This window comes from Lepidochelys kempii, chromosome 2 (assembly GCF_965140265.1).
Source record: "Lepidochelys kempii isolate rLepKem1 chromosome 2, rLepKem1.hap2, whole genome shotgun sequence".
Classification (NCBI taxonomy): domain Eukaryota; kingdom Metazoa; phylum Chordata; order Testudines; family Cheloniidae; genus Lepidochelys; species Lepidochelys kempii.
The window spans coordinates 224,970,884-224,993,840 of NC_133257.1; the positions used below are offsets into that span (position 1 = coordinate 224,970,884).

General features: G+C 39.7%; 2 protein-coding genes across 16 annotated transcripts in view; one reads left to right on the forward strand and one right to left on the reverse strand.

The window, feature by feature from the left end:
- The window catches only part of CYP51A1 (cytochrome P450 family 51 subfamily A member 1), a 37,052-nt gene extending 14,569 nt beyond the window's left edge, over positions 1-22,483 (forward strand). The window contains exons 5-10 of the mRNA XM_073334003.1: positions 2,551-2,725; positions 4,804-4,923; positions 6,275-6,470; positions 6,857-6,952; positions 9,854-10,022; positions 11,145-22,483. Of these exons, the coding sequence (XP_073190104.1) occupies positions 2,551-2,725; positions 4,804-4,923; positions 6,275-6,470; positions 6,857-6,952; positions 9,854-10,022; positions 11,145-11,323 (935 nt within the window). The 3' untranslated portion in view covers positions 11,324-22,483. The remainder of the gene's footprint in view (positions 1-2,550; positions 2,726-4,803; positions 4,924-6,274; positions 6,471-6,856; positions 6,953-9,853; positions 10,023-11,144) is intronic.
- The window catches only part of AKAP9 (A-kinase anchoring protein 9), a 209,566-nt gene continuing 199,539 nt past the window's right edge, over positions 12,931-22,957 (reverse strand). For 12 of the 15 annotated variants that reach the window (XM_073333994.1, XM_073333991.1, XM_073333990.1 and 9 more), the window contains 8 exons: positions 22,382-22,490; positions 21,121-21,306; positions 19,940-20,158; positions 19,310-19,542; positions 17,879-17,964; positions 15,449-15,572; positions 14,112-14,251; positions 12,931-13,448 (listed from right to left, as the gene is read on the reverse strand). In XM_073333994.1, coding sequence (XP_073190095.1) covers positions 13,405-13,448; positions 14,112-14,251; positions 15,449-15,572; positions 17,879-17,964; positions 19,310-19,542; positions 19,940-20,158; positions 21,121-21,306; positions 22,382-22,490 — 1,141 coding nt within the window. In that variant the 3' untranslated portion in view covers positions 12,931-13,404. The remainder of the gene's footprint in view (positions 13,449-14,111; positions 14,252-15,448; positions 15,573-17,878; positions 17,965-19,309; positions 19,543-19,939; positions 20,159-21,120; positions 21,307-22,381; positions 22,491-22,957) is intronic. The other 3 variants (XM_073333988.1, XM_073333985.1, XM_073333999.1) reach the window with 1 other exon arrangement.

Below are 22,957 nucleotides of genomic sequence, written 5' to 3' on the forward strand. Positions count from 1 at the left end.
AATTAATGTTCTGTGCAGAATGTTATTTGTTCTGGCAGAATTGGTGTTGCAGAGCTTCTGGCTGCCACTAGGGGCAGTTGGAGCCTGCAGAGTCTGATTCCCCAGCTCGCAAATATAGGACACTGCTGGGGGTGGGGGAGCTGGAGGCTTCCTGGCAGCTACAATTCCCAATATGCCCTAAAGGTAGGGTGACCAGACTGCAAATGTGAAAAATTTGGGACTAGGGTGGGGGGTAATAGGAGCCTATATAAAAGAGCGGCCCAAAAATCAGGACTGTCCCTATAAAATCAGGACATCTGGTCACCCTACTGGAAGGAAGGAGGTGGTGTGCAGGAAACTCAACACAATCTCAGGACCCAGCATCAGGTTGTTTCTCTCCCTGGGCTCTGGGAGTGGAGGGGGTCTGGGTGTCTGGGCCGGGGAGGGGGGGTTGGCACCCCATAGCTGGGCTCTGGTGGGGGAGGGCGTGTGTGTGTCAGGCCCTGTGATGGGGGCTGGGGTAGGCCCCACAGAACTCCCTCCAGCACCCCCAAATACCCCCTCCCAGTACACACACACCGCTCCAGCACCCCTAGATACCTCCCCCAGCTTTCCTTCCCCCAGTAGTGTCCTCTGTTTGGGAACTTCTATATGGTAACCCCATGGGGGCAGGGAGAACAAACAAGAATCTACTAAAAGACTGGAAGGGCAGACTTTTCCCCAAGATGTGCCAGCTGGCACATGTGACACACCCAGACTGAGGCACCCAACAAAGGCATAACAGAGAAACAGGAACTGAATTGTCATAAGGGTTTCTTTAACTCTCCACTCCTAGAGGAATCTCTTTTGTTGTCTGTATTGTTACAGACATACTTGCTGATAGGTATTTTGAAATAAATTACTAAAATAATCAAAATTGGCATGATTATGTTGTGTTGTTTTGACAACTAATATATGCAGAATTTTTAATTTTTTGGTGGAGAATTCCCCCAGGAGTAGCATGTTAATGAGTAAGAACTGCACAGTTGGGCCCACAGAATAGAAGATGGTTATGACTGAATTACTTGTGTTTCTAGAGCAGTCTTTAAAGCTATGTCAGATTTATCAGTAGAATATTTTTTTATTGCCACTCACCTCTTTTCTGACATGAGCAGTCTTTGTCCAACTCCCCCCAAACCTGATGTTACTCTTTTCAGGGAATGTTTGTTTGCATAGGCTTTAAGATTATCAGTGGAAGATTAGAATTGTACAGAAGCAAATTCTTTTCCTGATAACTGTTGACAACACTTTTTTGGATCCTTTCCAAATAAAACAGCTTTCCTCAAACATAGCCCACCTTTCCTTGCTTGTATATTGGAGTAGCTCAGTAAAAGCACTCATATCACTGATGAAGTTAATAATGCCTTCCTTTTGCGTCCTTTGATGAATTTGTTATGGTCATCTAAGACCCCAGGAAGTCTCTCTTCCTCGGTGATGGATTGTCAAGGATGGATGGATAGTCAGTATGGTCCAATCCACCACTTTTGTGGTGGATTAAGGAACAGATAAAGAGGTTCTTAATCAAGCTAGTTTTAAGACACAACAATGACTAACATAGAGACCAGTACCCCAAAATGAAAAGTAGTAATAAAGGAGCCTCTGTAGCTCCTTAACCTGAACTGCCCATAAATTCAGTCTCTTGGGGTCATTCTCAGTGAACCAGCTGCCACTTCCTTCCTCAGTGCTGTCTTCCCTACAGCTCACTAGTAAGTGAGGACTCTGTATTTTAAAGACTCCAGACTCCTTCCTCTTTCCCAGCATGTTTTGTCACATAACGTGACAGCCATAGAATTCTTTCTCCCATTGTAACAGAGCAGCTTGGACATCCTCAAGCAGCTTACTCCTTCCTGTCTACTGTAGGTAAGGCACTGTGCAGAGTAAGCTTTGAGTCCAACCTTCAGGTCTGAGGATTATTGTTCCAAGACTGGCTTCTTGGTATTTTCTCTCTGAAACCAGATCTCATCAGTCTTCTTGTACAAGTGATACACCCTTCTTTTAGAGCTGTGAGCAGGGATCATAGCACAACATAGCCCTCATCTCCAGTTGAAAAAAATTATCTTGGAAATACTTAAAAATATTTTTCCTTCAGTTGGTTGAAATGCACCTTATGTTCCCACAAAAGTGCTTCAAATCAACTGTGTGGTGTTGGGGCACGAGTTCAACCATCATGGCAATTACTTCTGGATTTTGTAGGGGTAAATAATAATCAAGTGCCAGTTTGGGCACATCTCGCTTGCACAAGCAGGGGCTTATAGCTGCCTCAGCTACTGAATTCCCCTTTAGTTCTTTACAATGTTTTCTATCTTCTCTCCCAACCAGCCTTTCCAGTATCCCCTTCCCACTGTCCCAAAACAGGGATCCATTTGTGGAAGAACACTTTCAGAAACACAGAGGAAAAAATTATTTAAAATTCTCTGTGTGTATTCTGTTAATACCTTTTTTTGGCAGAAGTGAAAGTAGTGGCCTGTTAATCTTGTCACCATTTCCCCAAAATGCGTGCTGACTGATTTTCCTTTTCCTCCCTTTATTCAGATTTGTTTGAAGCTCTTTCAGAGCTCATTATTTTGACCGCAAGTCATTGTTTACATGGGAAGGAGATCAGAAGCCTACTCAATGAGAAGGTGGCACAACTGTATGCTGATCTGGATGGGGGATTTACTCATGCAGCTTGGCTTCTGCCAGGTTGGCTTCCTTTGCCTAGCTTCAGGTACCAAAAATAACACGTTAAACTGGATGTACTTAAGATACTTCTGTGCCTGTTTCAGCTATTTACTTAAAACATACTTTATTAAAGATGAATTTTAAATAAAAATGGAATGCAAGGATATTTCCTGTTGGGGAGACTATCAAAACACTGTTTTCATGGTGTAACCTCAACTAGAAATTAGGAAGACAGTTGCTTTTAACTGACATCTAAAAGCATAAGACGTATAGCATGCCTAAAAACATAACAATTACAGCATAACTAAATGTTATCCCCACAACTACTGAGTACCTAAATTGGAGTCAAAGCATTAAGAATGTGGGTTTGAGAGTTTCTAAACATGTTAATTCAGTATAATTGAGCTGCCTAAATGTAATGCATGTAATTAAGTATATACCGTTCTAGTTCAAAGCACTTTTTGAAGCTTTGTTCATTTTCTACAAAGCAAATGACTTTTATGTAAGATATTATATTGGGTCTGATCCTTCAAGTTCTGCATGAGCACATGGGTTTGTTTGCATCTTGTCTTAAATTCATTTGTATTAAAACTTTAGAATTAAAATGGCTACTACAAATAACACTTTTTTTTTGTATAGTATAATTGTATAGGCCCTTATTCAATAAAGCACTTAAGTGCTTGGTTAACTTCAAGCAAATTAGTAGTTCAAGTGATAATGTCAATACATATTCCATATTAGGTGAATATAGGCCAGTATGCATATGCTGGAGAATTTCCTAGCAGCAGTACAAACTGGAGGGTACTGTCACATGTGCGCAGAACCATTTTGTTCTATCTGGACAGCACTAAATCCTTCCAAAAATTGCCTAGACTGCTCCTGGCCTGTGCAGAGGGTCTTAAAGGGCAGGCCATATCTTCACAGAGAATATCAAACTGGATTGCCTAGTGTATCTGGACATGTTATCAGTTAGCTGATCTGTAACCACACAACAATGTGAAAGCACGTTCCACCAGGGCACGGTCTATCTCTGTGGCCTTGCTGGCAAACCTCCCCATTCAGGACGTTTGGAAGGCAGAAACCTGGACGTCAGTGCATCCTTTTGTTGAAATTGTATAGTCAGCTCCTTGACTACGTTTTGGTTAGTTATGAAATATGTTCAGTAAACCAAATAACATCTGTCAGGTTTATTGCTCTAAGCCAATAATAATGTACAGGGAAAAGGTTCTCTATGATACCAGTCTCTGGGAAGCTGTCTCATGCAGTGATGTTACATTCACCTTTTGCAGATGATGTGCTCACAGAGTTCTACATTTCAGCTGGGTAGTATTTATATGATGATTTTACGAGTCACATATCTCTTTACATGTCACTAAAATCCAACCCAATAGTTTGTCCCAGTTCCCAAACTTCTTGTTCTGTTCCTTCCTTATCTTTGTTTTGGATACTAGCATTTCAGGTACTGGTCCATGAAGGTATTTCCCTAGCTTTCATTAAGCCATAGAATGTATCTCGATGTTGACACGTTTCCTATCTGCTTATGCCAAATGCTTGCTTCAGCAAATGCAAGGTGTTATAGGATACTTAATCTAAATGAACAGGGTTATGGTATAGGCCAGTTTAGGCAACAACAGTGTTCTATTTGTGCTTAATTGCACTGGGTGTTAGGGTATGTTGTAACACAAAGCAGCTCTCTCTCTCTGGCCCATCTCATCAGCTCAGTGGAGCTTGAACCAGTTTTCCCAGTCTTATATTCCTTTGTGTTTCTGGTGCGCACATTGTACTGTGATGCACATTATCCACTCCGTATTCCCAGAACTCCTTGATGGAATTACACCTATTGGATCACATACCTAATCTGTTCTGCTCCTCAAATTGGTATCTGAAATTACTATGACCCAGTTAATATTTGGGTAGTAAATGACTCACATGTCACTGAAATATTCCTTTTAAAGACTAGTGGAAACTTTTGTTTAGATAAAATGCCTAAAATACTTATTCACAATCTTTTCTATTGTCACTGATTATTTGCAAAGAAAAATTCTGCACATCTGATAAGTATTTACAGCATTTTGTGTGTTTATTTTTATACAAAGACTCTAATAAAAATGCTTTGAATTACAGACGTAGAGACAGAGCACATAGAGAAATAAAGAATATTTTCTATAAAGTAATCCGGAAACGCCGGCAATCTGGGGACAGGGAAGATGACATGCTCCAAACATTGCTGGATGTTACCTATAAGTAAGTGAAAGTGTTGAAGGTTTGCCATTTAGAAGCGTAAGGGGGAAGTGCTTAGTATTTTAACAGGGTATACTTCATTTACCAAAATTTTCCAAGTCATTGCTGCATGACTCTTGTCACCCACCCCATCCTCCTCACGTCTCTTCCTTGGGTTATTTGGCTTTCTCCTCTTATATGCAGCTTTCTATAGGATTTGGAGAGAACACCTCTTTCCATGCCACTTTGAGGATAATGGGTGGAATTTAGTCTTTTTTGCCACCTTCCTCTAGAGGCTGAAGGAATTCATTTTGTTTAGGTGCAGACTGTGTGAAGCACCCAAACAGTAGATTTCTTAAAACCAAGATTGATTTAAAAATGTAAAGAAAAATCAGACTAAAATACCCCACCTGAATACTGTGCAAAGCTCAGGGAGCTAGGCTTCCTTATCTCAATTATAGAGAAGAAAGATGTTACATGGGTACAAAACAAAACCTGTCCCTCCCCACCCCTTAGTCAGCGTAACAGCCTCGTTTTCCATCTCACTTACCCAGCCTACTTATCGATCTTTACGGTAAGGAACTCTAAACCCACTAGATGAGGTCACCTCAATGTTTCCATAATGCAGATTTTATCAGGAGTCTCTTCTAGAGAGGATATGCCACAGTTGGTGTCTCCAGTAAAGTTTTGTCTTCTAATCATCTCTGGAAAGCGTCCCAGCCTTCTTATCTTCAAGTCCCATATTTCAAAAGCCCTTTTGAGCTCAATTTCTGTAGCCTAATCAAGGTGGTTAGTTTTTTAATTTCCTTTCCGTTATGTACTGCAGGAGTTAGGCTGTACCCCTGTTGCATGCCTCATTTCTCAACTGTACCCCTGCTGGATGCCTCTAGTTTCTGTTGCCCTCAAGCCTCTTTTGAAATCTTCCAGCAGTTTCTTCTACCATGACATATATATTGACAGACCCTTTCTCACACCTCTGTTCTCAGTAGAAAGAAAAAGAATTGAGTCTGAGTCAGTAAAATTCCATGCACAAATGGCAGACTTAAGGTGTGGTCTTGCCAAATTCATTACTAGCTGTGTTTAAGTGTAGATCAAAAGGTTAGGAGGTTTTGTTGTAGATGCTTAGCCAAATGTTGGAGGCAGCTGTCAGATAGCTGTTGCTTTTCTCCCTCATGGCAGCCATGTGATGACTTTCTCTCTAGCTCCTTGCCTTGCAATCTCTCCTCTTTCCCATGCATCTGCAGTTCCCTAACTGGAGGAAGGAAAAAAACTGAAGCTAAAAGTATCTACAGTCCAACATTTAACATGATGTATGGCACTATATCTGGATACCTAATCAAGTAAAGCTAGCATGTTTTTTATTTCCTTAATCTAGGGATGGCCGTCTGCTGACAGATGATGAGATTGCAGGAATGCTTATTGGGTTGTTGTTAGCAGGCCAGCATACCTCTTCTACCACCAGTGCTTGGCTTGGCTTCTTTTTAGCTAGAGACAAATCAATACAGGAACAATGCTATGCAGAACAGAAAACAGTTTGTGGAGAAGACTTGAAGCCCCTAAATTATGACCAGGTTTGTTTGTTTATATAACTTTCAGGCTATCTTTAAATTTTTGAAAATGAATTTATAAAAATGTTTTAAACTCTTACTCAGATACTGTTACAATTACAGCATCTGTCACATGTATGCTAGATGCTCATATCCTTGAACTTGGTGAATGAAAGCAGGTTTTGGTGGTAGCTTGTATTCTAGTATCACCTTCTGGATAGTGGAATTTTTTTAATTCAATCAAATAAAGCAGAAACAAACAGGGTAGCTACTGAAGTATATATTTGGAATTATGTATTTAATATATGAGCAGCTTATCACACAGATTTTTCAAATGGAAAAATACTGTTTTATGAATGTTAAATATTCCTAAATCATGAGGAAACTGATAAAGTTGACTATATTTGCAGCTGAAGGAGCTGAACATGCTGGACCGCTGTCTGAAAGAAACTTTAAGGATTAGACCTCCTATAATGACCATGATGAGAATGGCCAGAACTCCCCAGGTGAGCATATTTGTTGACTGTGTCCAGATCAGTGGTGTGGCTGTAATGTACATCAATTGTAAATCTGTAGTAGATAGGGAATGACAGTCAGAAAGGATGCAAGTCCAAACTAGGTTTTTAACTTAGCAAATGTCACCAACGAGATTAGCAAGTTATGCAGTGAGCTTCACAGTGTGCAGAACGCTAATTAGCACAGGGGCATAGGAGGACTGGAATTTGATGGTTTCAGCTTATTCCTGTCAGACCAGGGAAAATGAAGAAGAGTTTGGGAGCCAGCGGCACTAATCTGTTTATCAGAGAACTTGTTGTGGCATTTTTGTTGTACCTTGCTAAATCACCGATGCTGTGGGTCTGTTATACCCTTTTTCTTGTAAGGGCATAAAGATCAGGATCTCCCCTGCCTTGAAACTTGTCTACTTTCTGCACTTGTGAATATGAAATTAGTATATTTAATTTTATTTATTGTACTGTGGTATTTCTGTTGGTAAACTAATCTTGCTTCCTCCTGAAGGGCCTTCTGTCTCCTACATTGACACTTGTTCCTTTGTACTTTGAAAAACACAGTGCTATCTAGTGTGAACTTTTCATCTCTTGCCTCTGGTCTTAGTTTGATTTGTAGTTTTTCTAACCTGTTAGTACCCTGCCCTTCTTACCTGATATACCTCACATCTGCTTTGCAATGCACATAGGCTGAGCACTGATGTCAGCTGATCTGAAAATGAGGCCTATATGTCTCTGATATTAAGCAGTCTGATTACCTCTGACTGTCCCCTTGGGCACAAACAATATGTTTCTTTAAAAAAACATCTCTCTACAGGTGAGTGAGAGAGCAACTGATGTTGGAGTGGAGTGCTGTTTGGGTTTTGGTTAATAAATATTCTTGTATAACTGCTGTTCTATGATGTGGAAGAGAACATGCTTAACTTCAGATTTTAAAACTTTTATTTTTACTGTTTGTAGTGTTTTGGATGCTTACTTGAATGACCTTAACTGCATTGCAGCTAAGTCTTTCATGTGTGTGGGTACTGAGAGATCTAGTTCTGTATCGGGAATGAACAAGTCAAGCTGATGATCGCAGATATATCACTATGTATAACATTTTAAGGGGGGGAAAAAAAAGTGATACTTTCCTTACTAGGTCTTACTATTTTCATCTCAGTCTAGTTCAACAATAGATGGAGCTGTAACACAGGCTCCTTTATTCTGAAAGTACCTTGTTTAACTCCAAGGAAAGGAAGCTTTTTCTCTTGTGTAACACGCTGTTCTGTTTCTTTTTGTATGCATGCATGAGAAACCAGAACACTTTGGAGAGAAAAACACCCCTTTTGTCTTTACAGGTATTTCTCAAGGTTTCAGGCTACTATCTTGATGGGGTGCCCAATATTGCTTCTAATGCAACTGACAAATTTTCTTACACTTGTCTTTCCCTATTTAAATTTTCTTTAAATGAACAAAAAAAAAAATCACACAAAGAGATCCACAAATCTTCTGTAGTAAGAGACCCCTTCAATAGGAGGCTTTTTGGGTGTGAAAATAAGCTCAACACTTGCTCATGTGACATGCATGGTCATGGCTAGGGTCCCAGGGACACAGTCCCATCTTGGAAGGGAGGCAGAACAGTAGTAATGTCAGCATCTTTTACCCTAACATGCATCTTTCCAGATTCTATCCTCAGTCAGTGAGGGGTGGGTGAAACAGAATCTAAAGATTGAGTAAACTGGAGCAATAAAAAAAAAAAGCCTGGGGCATAATTACCAAAAGGGCTCTGAAGATTTGGAGAATGGTGTGCAACACTTGAGAGAGAGAATGGCAGTGCTAATTTCCTTTCCTTTCATACTTTGTTTCTTTTTAATTTTTTTACTCCTTTCAGTCTTGATCAGTCTCCCCAAGAGTTGGCCCCGTTTCCTAGCCTGCAGTCACAGAACTTCATTGTCTGGCTGTAAAGTCTGTTTTACTGTATTACGCAGGCAGTACTTCTTTTGTCTTTATATTTACTTAACAGCTACACTTACATACTGTGTCCCAAATAAACCTGCTGTACATAAGATGCCAGTTTGGGAGCAAAGTATATTCACTTGGGCATCATGATTAATATGAAACGCATTTTCACCAAAACTGGAAAGTCATTGTGCAACCTGCACCATTTTTAAAATTTTCTTCTTTTAATTTTTAAAAGAATTTGTTGTGCAGAGGAAATGAGCTCACTCCGTGTTCATAAGCTACGTATTACAATTATCTGAATACAGTACGTAGCATACATTCCATCTGAATACAATACCTAGTTAGGAACATAGGATCTCTTTGGTCATCGAGTCTAGTCCCCTACTACTGCAGACAACTTCCACCCTATACTAAAATGTATCAAGCTGTATCTTAACACTAGTTGTTGTTTGCTCCTACTACTCATATTGGAAAGCTGTTCCAGAACCTCATTCCTCTGATGACTAGAAATCTTCTAATTTCCAGATTAAATTTATTCAGGGCCGGTTATATCCATTTATTCTTATGCCAACATTGTCCTTTATAAATGCACCAAGGGTAAATACCAAAGAGGGAGAAGAACTATTTAAAGTTGTCTCTCAGCCTTTATTTTGCCAGGGTAAACAAGCCAAGCTTTCTTAATCTTATTCTAGGTTTTCCATTCTCCATATCTTCCTAATAGCTCTTCTCTGCACCTGTTTTGACTGAATTCATCTTTCTTGACCATCGGTGTGACTAGACTTAAACATAGTATTCCAGCGGAGGTCCAGATTAGAGTTAGACTACTCTAATTATTCAGCTAAAAAAAACTCTTTATAAACCAAGCTGAGGATGACACTGGGAGAACTTTTGCAGAAGGGAAAAGGGAGAACTGCTTTTTGTAACAGGACTCTTGTTTATTTATTTATTTTTTTCTTGTAGACTGTTGCTGGCTATACTATTCCTCCTGGCCATCAGGTTTGCGTATCTCCCACAGTTAATCACAGACTTAAGGATTCCTGGATAGAAAGTTTAGAATTCAAACCTGACCGTTACCTCCACGATAACCCTGCAGCTGGAGAGAAGTTTGCATATGTGCCATTTGGTGCTGGTAAGTCCAATGATACACTCAGAAATTGCATTAGGACTTAAGGGTTCTCAAACTTCATTGCACTGTGGCTCCCTTCTGACAACAGGAGGGGGCTGGAGCAGGAGTCAGCGTGAGCCCTGCTGCCCCAGGTGGGGCTGGAGCTAGGGTTTCAGCCCTGGGTCTCAGCAAGTCTAATGCTGGCCAACGTGACCCCATTACAATTGGGTCGTAACCCTCTTTGGGGTATTGACCCAGAGTTTGAGAACCAGTGCATTGATAAAATAGCAGCATCTTAGTAATTCAAACATCTGTTACCCAATGCCACCTTCACTTTTAAACTAAAGGGACTTAGTCGATTTTAAACTCTAGTCCATTGGAAGTATTTTTTGGTACAACACTTGCCACTGTGTGGTCTTACACCCACACTGTCCAAAGTTTTTTGAAAGTTTTTCTCTTGTTGCTTTGTAAAAGACCCTCTCAAATGAGAGACTGATCAGATGGGGAGAGAAAGTGAAACTGACTGTAAAAGTGCTGTTTAATGCATGAAGTAAAAAGTTTTGTCTTCTATTTCAATTAATGTAATTTTAGTTTTTGCATGTCTAAAGATTCCTTGCTTACTGCTCCAAGCATGTCTTTCAAGTTTGTTTACTTATTGTCAAGGGGAAAAAACTACACTAACATTCACTGTGCAGAGTTCAATTCTGATGGCAACAATAACTGCATCATTGTACATAACATTCAGAGGAAAGTTTTATGACTGATCTGGGAATAACTTTTCAATGTGTGTTCTCCCTTAATGCTGAATTAATGAAGATTTTTGCCAAGAAAATAAAGCAGATTCTGTTCTGTAGACAGTATGTGAGATTTGCTGCTGTGAAGATTGTTTTAATTTCAAATTCAACCCTATGTACTACTCCTATTAACCAGTAGTGGTATGGCTGTTAAAGATATACATATGTGCTTATTCCTACTGATGTCCATCAGTCTTAAGTATGTGCTTTGCTGAAGCAGTACCATAAACAGTTGTTTAAATACATTGAAAGAAAGCAGTGTACATTTTAAAGCTAATTGTTTAACTCTTTATTTTAGCTCACGATGCATTACAAAATGCATTAACTATTCTCCTCTTGGGTTTTCTTCTAGGCCGTCATCGTTGCATCGGAGAAAACTTTGCTTATGTTCAGATTAAGACTATTTGGTCTACTCTGCTTCGTTTATATGAATTTGATCTCATCAATGGATATTTTCCTACTGTAAACTATACAACTATGATTCACACACCTGATAACCCAGTTATCAGATACAAAAAGCGATCACACTAAGTTTTGGAGACAAAATTATTTCTCTATTTAAATAAATTGACACAATTAAATGGTTAATAGAAAAGCTGGTCCATTGGATGTGTAGTGTTATGAAAGTGAGGTTAATTTAGCTGTAAAATGTGAAATTGTTGTACGCTGCACAGTACTGTACATTCTAAATTACACAACTAGAAAAGAAAGTGTCTGGTTAACAATTTTAAGATGGATGCTCCATATCAGTATAGGTGAATCCAACTGGTCAGTCAAATTTTAGGACAGGTGAACATCTAATTTTTTTTTACAAGCTTAAATTTTAATAGGTGCTTTTAAAAAACCTATTTTCCTTGATTCAGCTACTTTAAGGGGCAAGACTATGCTCTCATGGACATCCATGGGAACTGATGTGTATTCTAATGTGAACAAGTTGGAACCTGCTCACTTTGCAGATTTTCAGCCCTATCTATGTTTGGAGAAGTGAACACTTTTCATGAGAATGCTTGATAGTTCTTTATATAAAAATTGCCGTGGGTTTTAATTTAGAAAACTATAATATTTTCAAATGTGACAGGTGATTTAAGTGCTCATCTTGAGACAGTTTTTAAGGGTTGGGATTTTCAGAAAGTGCTGAACTGTAACTCTCTGAAAATTAGTTTCAAGTGTGACTAATTTTACATAATTTAAAATGAAAGTCTTGGTTTCAGTGCAAAGATTAGCAGTAGAACCTTACAAATCCAGAATTAATAGTTAAGAGTAAGCAGAGCAAGGCAGTTGTATCCCATGTATATCTGAGAAGTGTAGTTTCTTTAACTCTGTTCATTTTGTACTAAAGAAAGTGAATGAAAACTAGTGTGTACTACTGTATTAACTAGGAGTATATCCAGTGTTTAGAATGATGTAGAGGGAAGAATGGGCACTATAAAAATTTTTGTTTTAAGAAGTGCCTGCTGTTTGGGGGACAAAGTCCTATTAATAGCTAACCTTCTGCAACCCTTTACTATTAAATCTTGGCAACCACTGAAGCTGTTCACAAAGAGGCACAGTGAATTAATAAGGTTCCTCTCCCATAATTCACATGGGAATGGGTAACTTATTTCAGGACTGTTAAATGTTGTACTTGTGTAGTAGAAAATAGCTCTGATGTGACTTGCAGAAATTTTTCATTAAAATTTATAAACTTTGTGAAATAGTTTCCTGTGCTGAGAACACTGTTCATACTTTTAGAAAAATATAGAAAGCAAGCTCTTTTAATAAAGGAATGGATAAATGTGAACTTAAGCCAGCCTGATGCTAACACTAGTTAGTAACAAAACTTTGTTGCCACAAAGTGAAAATCTCTAACTACCACTTCTCCATTTTTAAAGACTAATACAAAAAAGCCCTTAGCTGGCAAGTTGTTGCCTTAGGAAACTCCCCTGGCAGAGTGGCTGAGTAAAATTAATTCCTAATCATTTTATTGTACTAGAACATCAGGCTGAGTCTGGACTTCTTCCCTAGGCAGTGCTCTGGTGCTTACCAGGAATCCTCTTGCCTATCCCTGAAGCTGAAACTAGCAAGAATCAGGGTTTAGTTACCTTTTAATAGTGTGCACAAGAAATGCTCCTGTACTTAAAATAACCTGAAACAACAAGTAAAAGGATGAAGTTATCTTTATTTCAGTACTTTGACAAAATACCCTTAAAATTCAAAACTTCTACCTTACAAAAATAGGTCTCTACTAGTGATATTCTGTCTGCACTGCCAGTAGCAAATATTAGGACAGAGTTGTGTAGTTTTGTCAAAGTGCAGTACACTTTCAGCTACACATTCAACAATCAAATACACAAGCATCATCTCCTGGCATCCCATTTGATAAATACACTTTTTATAACTTAATCATTTAAATTAGCATTCCACAAATATACATGTAATTTAATGATTTTTGAATGAACACGAAGTGCCTATATACATAAATTCCAGTCTGTGTGGATGTGCCAGCAAGAGAACTGTGTAATCATACAGCTGTGTTCAGGTTGGTCCCACAATATACACATTCTACAAAAGCACAGAGAGCACAAAGGTAGTTCATTCATTATCATTACCATGATGGAGATGTTGAAAGGATATTATCTTCTAACACCAGAGTGCAAATGAGTGTAGGAAGTAGAACCTGTAAGATTTAAAAAACAGTGTTAGTACTTGGTGAAATTAGATGTGTAGTCAGCATTAGTTATCTGACATTTCTGCAAGACTTCAGCTGACCTGTGCAGATTCTACTATAAAGTAAAAGATATACTTCAAGAACAAAACTACTTGTTTCTAAATTCTGTTTTGTTAAAGTGGTTTGACTCCTTATCAAACTAGACGTGGGTCAGTCTGAACCGTTCCAGTAAGAAATACTGGAGTTAAAAGTTCTAGCGGGAAGAGCCTTTTCAGAAAGTGTGATTAAACATGCTGCAGTGTATCATCCAGTACTTGTCAGCATGTGAATAGGACAACTGAGCCAAACAGCACAAAAAAATGATTAAACAGGAGGAATCTTGATACAAAAGAGTTTACCAAAACCACGCCCCTGTCTCTCTTAGATGTTCATTAAAACCTTGCTACAAATTTATTAGACAGCCCCAGCAAAAGCTTCAGTACATAACTGAATACAGTTTCATTCCTATATAGTTTCTGACCACTCTCATGGGTAGTGGGCTTTTTGTTCCTTGAGTTCAGCTGTGAGTTTTCCCCTTTAAGACTGAACCTGAGAAACCAGCATATACTTTCTAACTCAGAACAGGTATTCTGTGTCTTTGTACCAGGAAAAGGAAAGTTTGAGTATTTTTACCTGATTGTACGCTTCCAAGTCGCCTCTGTAGTGCCTCCAGTCGATTGATATAATCTGTTAAAGCTCTGTCAGGATCATAATTCTGCAGCTGAGAACATGCAAGGGAAGCTGGGCTTAAATCAACATGGATGCCCTGGAACCTAGCAGAAGAAAAACAATGAGCTGTAGGTTTCAAAAATTGAAGTTCCTGTACAAAAATCCTGTTTCCAAAAGAGAATGTAGCAGCAATCTTACGAATATTAAGTATACGTAAATGCTGCCTTTTAGAAAATGAGTGTTCTACTGAGGGTAGAACTCCCCAGTTTCTTGGACACATTGTCCTCCCCATCTGATTCTCCCCATGGTACATCTACACTGCAAAAAAGATCCATGACTGTGAGTCTCAGAGGCCAGTCTAGGGGCTCACAGTCTGGTGCTAAAAATAGCAGTGTCAATGGTTCTAGTTGCGCTCTGAAACCTGGCAAGGGGAGGTTTCAGAGGCCAAGCGGGAATGTCTGCATTACTCTTTAGTGTTGTACTGTGAGCTGGAGTCTGTGACTCAGATGTGCTGCTGGAGGGTTGTTGGGTTTTTTTCTTCAGTGTAGATGTACCCTCAGCTGCCTACCTTCCCTGCTATTCCCAAGATTTCTGTTGCATTTCTTTGAGGCAAAAATCACAAGTAAGTCTCCTACTGAGACTGCATAAAACATGCAGAAGTAGCAGTTTCAAGTACAGTTGTTTTAAAAATTTCTTCTAAGAAAAAGCAGGATGTTTGAAGAATATCTATATATGGTTTTAGTTCTCCTCCATCGTTTCCAGCTGCACATTAAAAACCACTACAACTAGATTAAATACTTTTCCATGTAACCAACTACTGTAGTTGCCATAGGTTATGAGATTGCAAATGAGAGGGGAGACTGTACAGTAGTGGGAGAGAAAGTGTCCATGGCACTAGGTGAAAATACATCCCCCAGCTTGAGAACGACTGGAGCCTGATTTTTCAGAAGTGCTTGCCTCGGCGGTGAAATATTGGCTCCAGTGACTTCAACAGTGCTAGGATTTCATGGCGGTGTCCTAGTGGTGATGCTCTGAATGTCCATAGATAAGGGCTTGGCATGAGGCGCTAGAAGCATTTACATAATTTTGAAAACCCCATTTTCTGATTTATTAATACTGTTGATGGTTTCTGAAGAGCATTATGTTCCTCAGAAGGCAGGAGACTGCAAGGTTAGACCTTGAACAGAAAATATATAGCATATTACATAGCAAACTGTGAAATTTCCACACTCCTAAAGTGCATTAGTATTAATTGTAGAAATAAACTTTTCAGACAAAGAATAATTATTTAACAAACTTACCTGTGCTGAGAATTTATAGGAGATCTGAGAGACTCTAGTTCTGATCTAGATCTATCAGAAGAATGTCTTTGTTCTCCATAGAGCTCCAGACCACCAGCTAATGAATCAGGCCTTAGCTCGTGACCTAAAACAACAAACAAGTATTATCTATACAAAAAATATCAACTTGTGAAAATCAGACATTTTGCAGTTTGACAGATATCCCAGGTGCACTCTTTGTTTTACATGTGGTAAAGTAAGTTAAACTACAGCTAGTTAAGGAAGTGCAGCTATTACTGCCTACCAAGCTGACCAATACTGTTTACTTGTTCTCCTTCCTCTGGTTACAGCCATTTCTTGGGTTACACTTAGACTGTAAGCTATTTTGGAGCAGGGACTGTCTTTTAGTTCTGTGTTTGTACCGCATGTGGTACAATGTGGGCTTCAGCCATGACTGGGGATCGTAGCCACTGCAGCAAAATAGATAATTATTAATAAAAGCAACTGCCACTGTTTGATCACCTGTTTTGACACCTAATCTGAAATTAGGAAGGCCATAGAATAGATAAGAAATAAATTCACATATACTCACAAACTGCATGTCTTAGAAGTTTAAGACCAAGGAAGTCTCAAACAGCTGTAACTGCGCTTCCGTTTAGTAAGAGTAATTTTTGTAAAATGGAAATTTTATGTTCTACCATGAGCTTTCCCAGCATATAACTATGGGTTGCTTCCCCTCCTCTCATTCACGTACAGTAGTTACAACTTTTCAGGCTCTTGGTGCTTCCTGCTACCAAGATCCAGTCAAAACTTCCTTGCGGCGCACTCAAAAATAGCTATTTTAACTGTACACAGTAACTATGAATATTGGTGGAGCTTTACAACCAGGACTGGGAGCTCTGCAGAAAAACAGTTTTCAGGCAGAAAAGTTAGATTTCCTTTTCTACTCCATAGGCTGGAGCTACGGGATTCTGCCGAGCAGTACCCTAATTTGCATAAGGCTGGCACTGCACTGAGTAATTTAGAACTATAATTCTGATGTAGCACTATATTAACACCATAATACTTAGTGCACATGTAGTCTGCGCTCCCAGTCATTTTCCAGCAGACTTCCATTGCTAAAGCAGACTCACATTCAGCCCAGGAGGCTCTCTTGAACCTCAGGAAATAGAGAGGTTTCAGAGTAACAGCCGTGTTAGTCTGTATTCGCAAAAAGAAAAGGCGTACTTGTGGCACATTAGAGACTAACCAATTTATTTGAGCATGAACTTTCGTGAGCTACAGCTCACTTCATCGGATGCATACCGTGGAAACTGCAGCAGACTTTATATACACACAGAGACCATGAAACAATGCCTCCTCCCACCCCACTGTCCTGCTGGTAATAGCTTATCTAAAGTGATCATCAAGTTGGGCCATTTCCAGCACAAATCCAGGTTTTCTCACCCTCCACCCCCCCACACAAATTCACTCTCCTGCTGGTGATAGCCCATCCAAAGTGACCACTCTCTACACAATGTGCATGATAATCAAGGTGGGCCATTTCCTGCACAAATCCAGGTTAGAGACTACTTCATTCTTAAGATTTCTTGAGAGGAGACCATGGGTAAAATCCTGGCTCACCATAGGCAATGGCAAAACTCCCATTGACTTCAACAGATTCAGGATTTCACCCCATGTTTACATAGCCAGGTGTGAGTAAAAGGCTTTTTGACCTCCCTCAGGCAAATGGAATCAGATTTCCTGGATTTTAGGTACATCCAGGGTAGAGTTGGCGCTAGGCATAAGCGGACTAAATAATTGCTTATGGCCCTGATCAGCTAAAGGGGGCTCCCTATTCACTATGTGTTGGGGGAGAGGGGGAGGGCAAAATTTTCCTGCTGGGGCCCCCCGTGGGCTAGCACTACCTCTGATCCAGGGGCCATCAGAACTTTTTTGTCTGGGCTGGAGTTAAGACAAAAAGGGAGGAACTATTGCTCAATACCATGGTCAGCAATGTTGTCTCATCCGCCCTTTCCTCAGGCTGTGTGGTGGGCACTGTGAGATTCATGGTTCCTGCCTGTCCACGCCCTGAGAAGGATTTACTCAGTGAGCCACCCTTCGTAGAGCTGGGGGAAGGGTCTCTGATACCGGAGAACACTTCAGCGGACACAGAAAAATCTCACAGTTCACATGCTGCCCTTTGCTTAAGATGAAGCTGCTATGTTTTAAAAAAACTCCTGCAGACAGATTTGCATCTGATGAGAAGCAAGGTCCAAGAGAGTTCAGACTAGTGTCTATGCTGAGTGGAGTGGAGTGAACTGCTGAAGGGGTTGCCAGAAAGCTGAGAAACAGATAGGGGAAAGAGTAACCCATTGGTTCCAGACCATGGAGGTTGAACAAAAATGTTCACTCAGCACTAATATAATTCATGGATGATGTTTCTTCAGACATTGGCAGTCAGTGATTTACCTGTGTTCTGGCTAAAGCCATCCCTGTTGACGTTTATTAAATTAGAACCTGTAACTCGGTGCCACCGACGAACCAGGAACTTCATTCTGCATTTAAAATAAAAAGATACTTTAGAGTAAGCCAAATATTTCTTTATTTAAACAAACATATAATGTTCTAGGGTGTATACTAATCCACACAGCAGCAAACTGAGTAAGGAGATAGATAAATTCTGTTTCTGTTTAATCCAAGTTCTTTAGGTTTTAAAAGTCTAAGAAAAAGACATGGGCCATATTCTACCTTCAGTTATACCTGTACAATTCTAGTGATGTCTGGGTGTTGAATGGGTCTGACTAAGGGCAGCATTTGTCCTAGATGTCTACAATACTTAGCATTAATATCTTAAAATATAAGACACAACAAATAACTGCAAAAAATTTCAGCCCCAATGCAGAAAAAAGGTCCATGATAGCAGTGGTATATTCTAAAGTAAAATCCTCAGTCACCAGGTCCCCCATCTTACAAACACTTTCACTCATACTTAACTTGAGGCATGTGAGTAATCTGAGTTCAGGGGACAGCTCATGTGCCTAAAGTTAAGCATGTATGTATTTTCAGGAGTGAGGCCTCAAAGGAATTTAAAAACCAGAGGTAGCCACAGTATTTACTGCTTATACACAATATTCTCTCTCCGTCATTCCAAAAAGCTTAATTATAACAACTTGATTTCTTAGATACAATTCCATTTTATGGATTACAATGCCTGCGTTTTAAGGGATTGTTTTTACTTTTAAAGAAAAAGTAGGTTACAGAAAAGAAACAATGATACATTTCTAAAATACACAGGCACTCTGGAGACGTCACCAGTAATTCATTAGTAATTTTTAAAGCTTGTTATCATAACCCATAAATTCTGACATCAGTGGATTACAACACAGAGCCAGGCTGCTTTGATTTACATTTGTGCAGTAGAATGTCTTAAACAGCTTGCTCTAGTCTTCTACATTACCAGTGCCCTGTGTAACTCTGCATTCTGTTTAAGATGCACTATTTTCACGGTTACCAAGACTTACAATTTAGAGTGTATCACAAAAAATGGTAAATTACACAAGATACTTAATTTGATAAAATATAAGGCCCTACGTGATTTGCCGGATGATTGTCAAATAATTGTGGCAGAGTTGTGGACAAGACATGGAAAATCGTGGAAAAGTACTAATGGACCTGTATTAACTGTGGTAATTTGGAATAGCTGGGCGCCCATGACTGACAGCGGGGGTGATTGTTAAAATGCAATATACATACACCTGAATTTAGTTTCAAAATTGCAGTGGAAGCCTAATATTGTGGGATCCGCAATTTTGCAATATCGCAAATTAAGTAGGGCCTTAATAAAATCTATGTTAAATGGCATGTTCACATTTGGTTAACCTGTAACTTCCTGTGATTTACCTTGAAATTGCAATGGACACTCTGACCACAGAGCGAAATCTGGTAAAACTCTTTGAACGATGTGTAATAATTTCCAGGTCAGTGTATGAAGGCTGTCCACCCATTCTCGCAATGAGGGCCAGGGTGGCTTCTTCACACTCTTGGAATCCACCTACTAAGAGCAGTAAGTATTTTTTCTGATATATGAGAGCTTTCCGAAAGCTCTCTGCTCTCAGGTATTTTCCATAAATTATCTAGATGACAGAAGAAACAAAGAAAGCATTCAGAGGACTGTTACAATTCCAAGATTTTTGACATCATTATCGTTGAAGTTCATCTGTGATTATTCACTTCCTGCCTGCACTAATGCTAACATTCTTTGAATACCAGTTCCATAATATAGGGATGTTTTGAGCTGCAAAAAAAGAAATGTAATTTATGGAAGAGGGGCATGAGTGTTTTTGTGTCTTTACCCCAGGGAAAGTTATAATGGAGTTCCAGGTCTTTAAGACCAAGCCTCTGAAAACTGAATCATACTGATGTCCCCAGTTAGTCTAAATGAGAATGATGGTGAATGCAATGGAAAACAGGCCCAGTTCTAAAAGACAGCCCACTGTGCTGAGAGAGCGCAGTTGGTGATGAGCTTCCTACCTTTAAAACAGCATTTTCAGAATTCGATCCCAATTCTCTCAGAAAAGCTTCACTCCTTAGTTCTGCTCTCAGTTTGGACAGCTCTGCATCAGCGTGTTTCAAAGACTTCTGTAGTGACAGCTTTTCTCTGTTCCAAATCTCTCTCTCAGAGGCAATGAGAGTATCGATATTAGCTCCATTGTCCAGTGAATGTCTAGAAGACTGCAGGGGGACCAAACCCTATTTTTAACAACGCATCTTCTTATCATTTATTCATTGATTCAGTAGTGTGCTCATCACATTACTGAGTGGGAAACCCAGGTCTGAGGTGAACCTTGGGCCCTCACACTTCAGGATAACAGGGGTTGGGAGCACTGTGAAATGATGCTATTAACTTCCACGGAAAAGTATACTCATTGCATCTGTCCCAAGAACCCAAACTAACAGCTCTCTTATAGTAGTTCTATAGTCTTAAAAACACCTTGAGTCTGTTAGTTCCTTGTGAGGAGGCACAAGATACTTGCAGGGAAAATGGCAGCCAACTAGGCAAAGGTGGATGAAAACACGAAGTGTCTGTCTATGGAAAAAGAGTTTGCCAAGGCACCCTGATTACAGACAGAGCGGGGGGGGGAGGAGTAGAGAAGGAGGAGAAGAAAGGGTAGAAAAGTTAATCACCCTTCTTCCCTCCTCTTAGACTGCCAGCTCACTGAGTACTGAACAGAACTTGTGTAGATATATTTCATGTGAAAACAGGGTGATGCTTTCTAGTCTATACCAGGGTGGCCAACCTGTGGCTCTGGAGTCACATGTGGCTCTTCAGAGGTTAATATACGGCTCCTTACCTAGGCACGGATTCCGGGGCTGGAGCTATAGATGCTAACTTTCCAATTTTCTGGGGGGTGCTCACTGCTCAACCTCCTGCTCTGCCCCAAACCCCCTGCCCCTTCCCCTGAGGCTTGCATGCCCTCGCTCTTCCCCACAAGCACACGTGAAACAGCTGATTGCAGTGCGCAGGGGGATGGTGGAGTAGGCGCTGATTGGTGGGAGCTGCTGGCAGGCGGTGGGAGCTGGGGGGGCTGCTGACTTATTACTGTGGCTCTTGGCAATGTACATTAGTAAATTCTGGCTCCTTCTCAGGCTCAGGTTAGCCACCCCTGTTCTATACACATTTGTTTATGGCAATGCACAGAGAAGATACATACATAGTCCCCACAAAGTCCTCTCTGTCGGTATCGTCTGAGTTCCTCCTCCAGTTTCAAGGCAGCGTTCCTCAAATTGTTCTTTTCCTCACTCAGTCTGCTGACAAGCCCTGTCAGCTCTGCATTCTGTCTCAGCAGTTTTTCAGTTAGTGAGCTAGCAGGGGCCACAGGGGGCAACACTAACTTCAGCTAAAAAGGAAAAAACTTGCATGAGATCAGATTGATATGACTCCTACCCTAGATGACAAGTTTTGTGGATGATAACAGAGCTTTGTTACTTTATCTGAGAAATCTGAAAAGTGTAATGTTAATCTAAACAACAGGTGAGTTAAAACACAGGTACAAAGTATCAGAGTGGTAGCCGAGTTAGTCTGTATCCACAAAAACAATGAGGAGTCCAGTGGCACCCTAGAGACTAACAAATTTATTTGGGCATAAGCTTTCTAGGTAACTCCCTTCTCTTCATGTGCCAATACATATTTATGCCTGTATCTATAATTTTCACTCCATGCATCTGAAAAAGTGAGTTTTTTACCCACCAAAGCTTATGCCCAAATAAATCTGTTTGTCTTAACGAGGAGTCTGGTGGCATCTTAGTTTTTACACAGGTACAGTGACTTTTTATGGTATGTTAGAGCAGAACATTTCAACACAAACTAATCTATTATAATAATAATGTGCAATGTTTATTTTTATTATGTTCATATTTGTTTCTAAAAACCAAAAGAGCAGTTTTCAAGTTAGTGCTATCTTAGAACAAAACAAGGAAAGCTAATTCTGAGCTACTTTTAAAACAGATGCTTCACACTGATGTTGGCTTTAAGGCTGAGCTCAGCCAAGAACCAAACATTGCCCAAGTGTTATTCTTTGTGCCAGACTGCCTCATTAATGTTCTGAACATTCATAATTGCATGCAGATTTTCCTGTTGCATTTCTCTTGGTACAGACTACATAGTTTAAGTAAATGTCCCGTAACAACCTGATATACTAAATATTAAAAACACTGATTTTTCACATCTGGGAAATACTGAATAAAGTTTTTCCCACAGTCGGTTGCAGCTATATGAGTTACTTTTAGTAACTTTTTGTACTTTTCCTAAAGAAAATGCTAGGAAATGTGAAATATACGTCAATTTGTGATTCCTTCTCAAAGTTGACAGGTAAAAAGGAAAGGATTTACAGCACTCTTTGCCAATGTTAAATGAGCACAGACTACAGTTGACTTTTTACTGTATAAGTTTACCAAAAGTGATTATGTTCTCACCCCTTCTAGTTGGGACAATCCAGATAATGTTCCTAACAGTAAAAGAACATCTTCAATGTTACTTTGTACCCCAATAAAGTTGTCATCATCTGCTGTTTCAAACTGTAACCTGGAATGAAAATAGCGAATATTTATAGTGTATGCAGTGTAATGCAATGTAACTACAGTGAAGTATACAGTTCTATAAAGTACTAGATTTCTGAAGGAAGGCATAGGGAAAATGACTGAAATTTCAAAAGGAGACAATGCTATGATGAACCCAATTCTCACAAAGTAGAACTGTATTTTTCTGGTTATCGATTTTTTTTTTTTTTTTTTAGCAAGCGCCTCTCATTTTTCTGTACACACTGTTAATAAATACAGACACTTTGAAAATCTGGCCATTTCTAAAGTAAAGACACTCACAGTCAAAAAGGGTTTAACAACATTCCAAAGTGCTCAGTTTCCCATTTAAGCACCTAAATTAAGCTGTCCAGAGTTTAAACAGCACTCAGCACTAAGCACCTACTGTTGTTTGGAAGGGGAGCTTTACAGTGCTGAGAACCTTTGGACTTTTGGACCCCAAGTCTCCCCAGA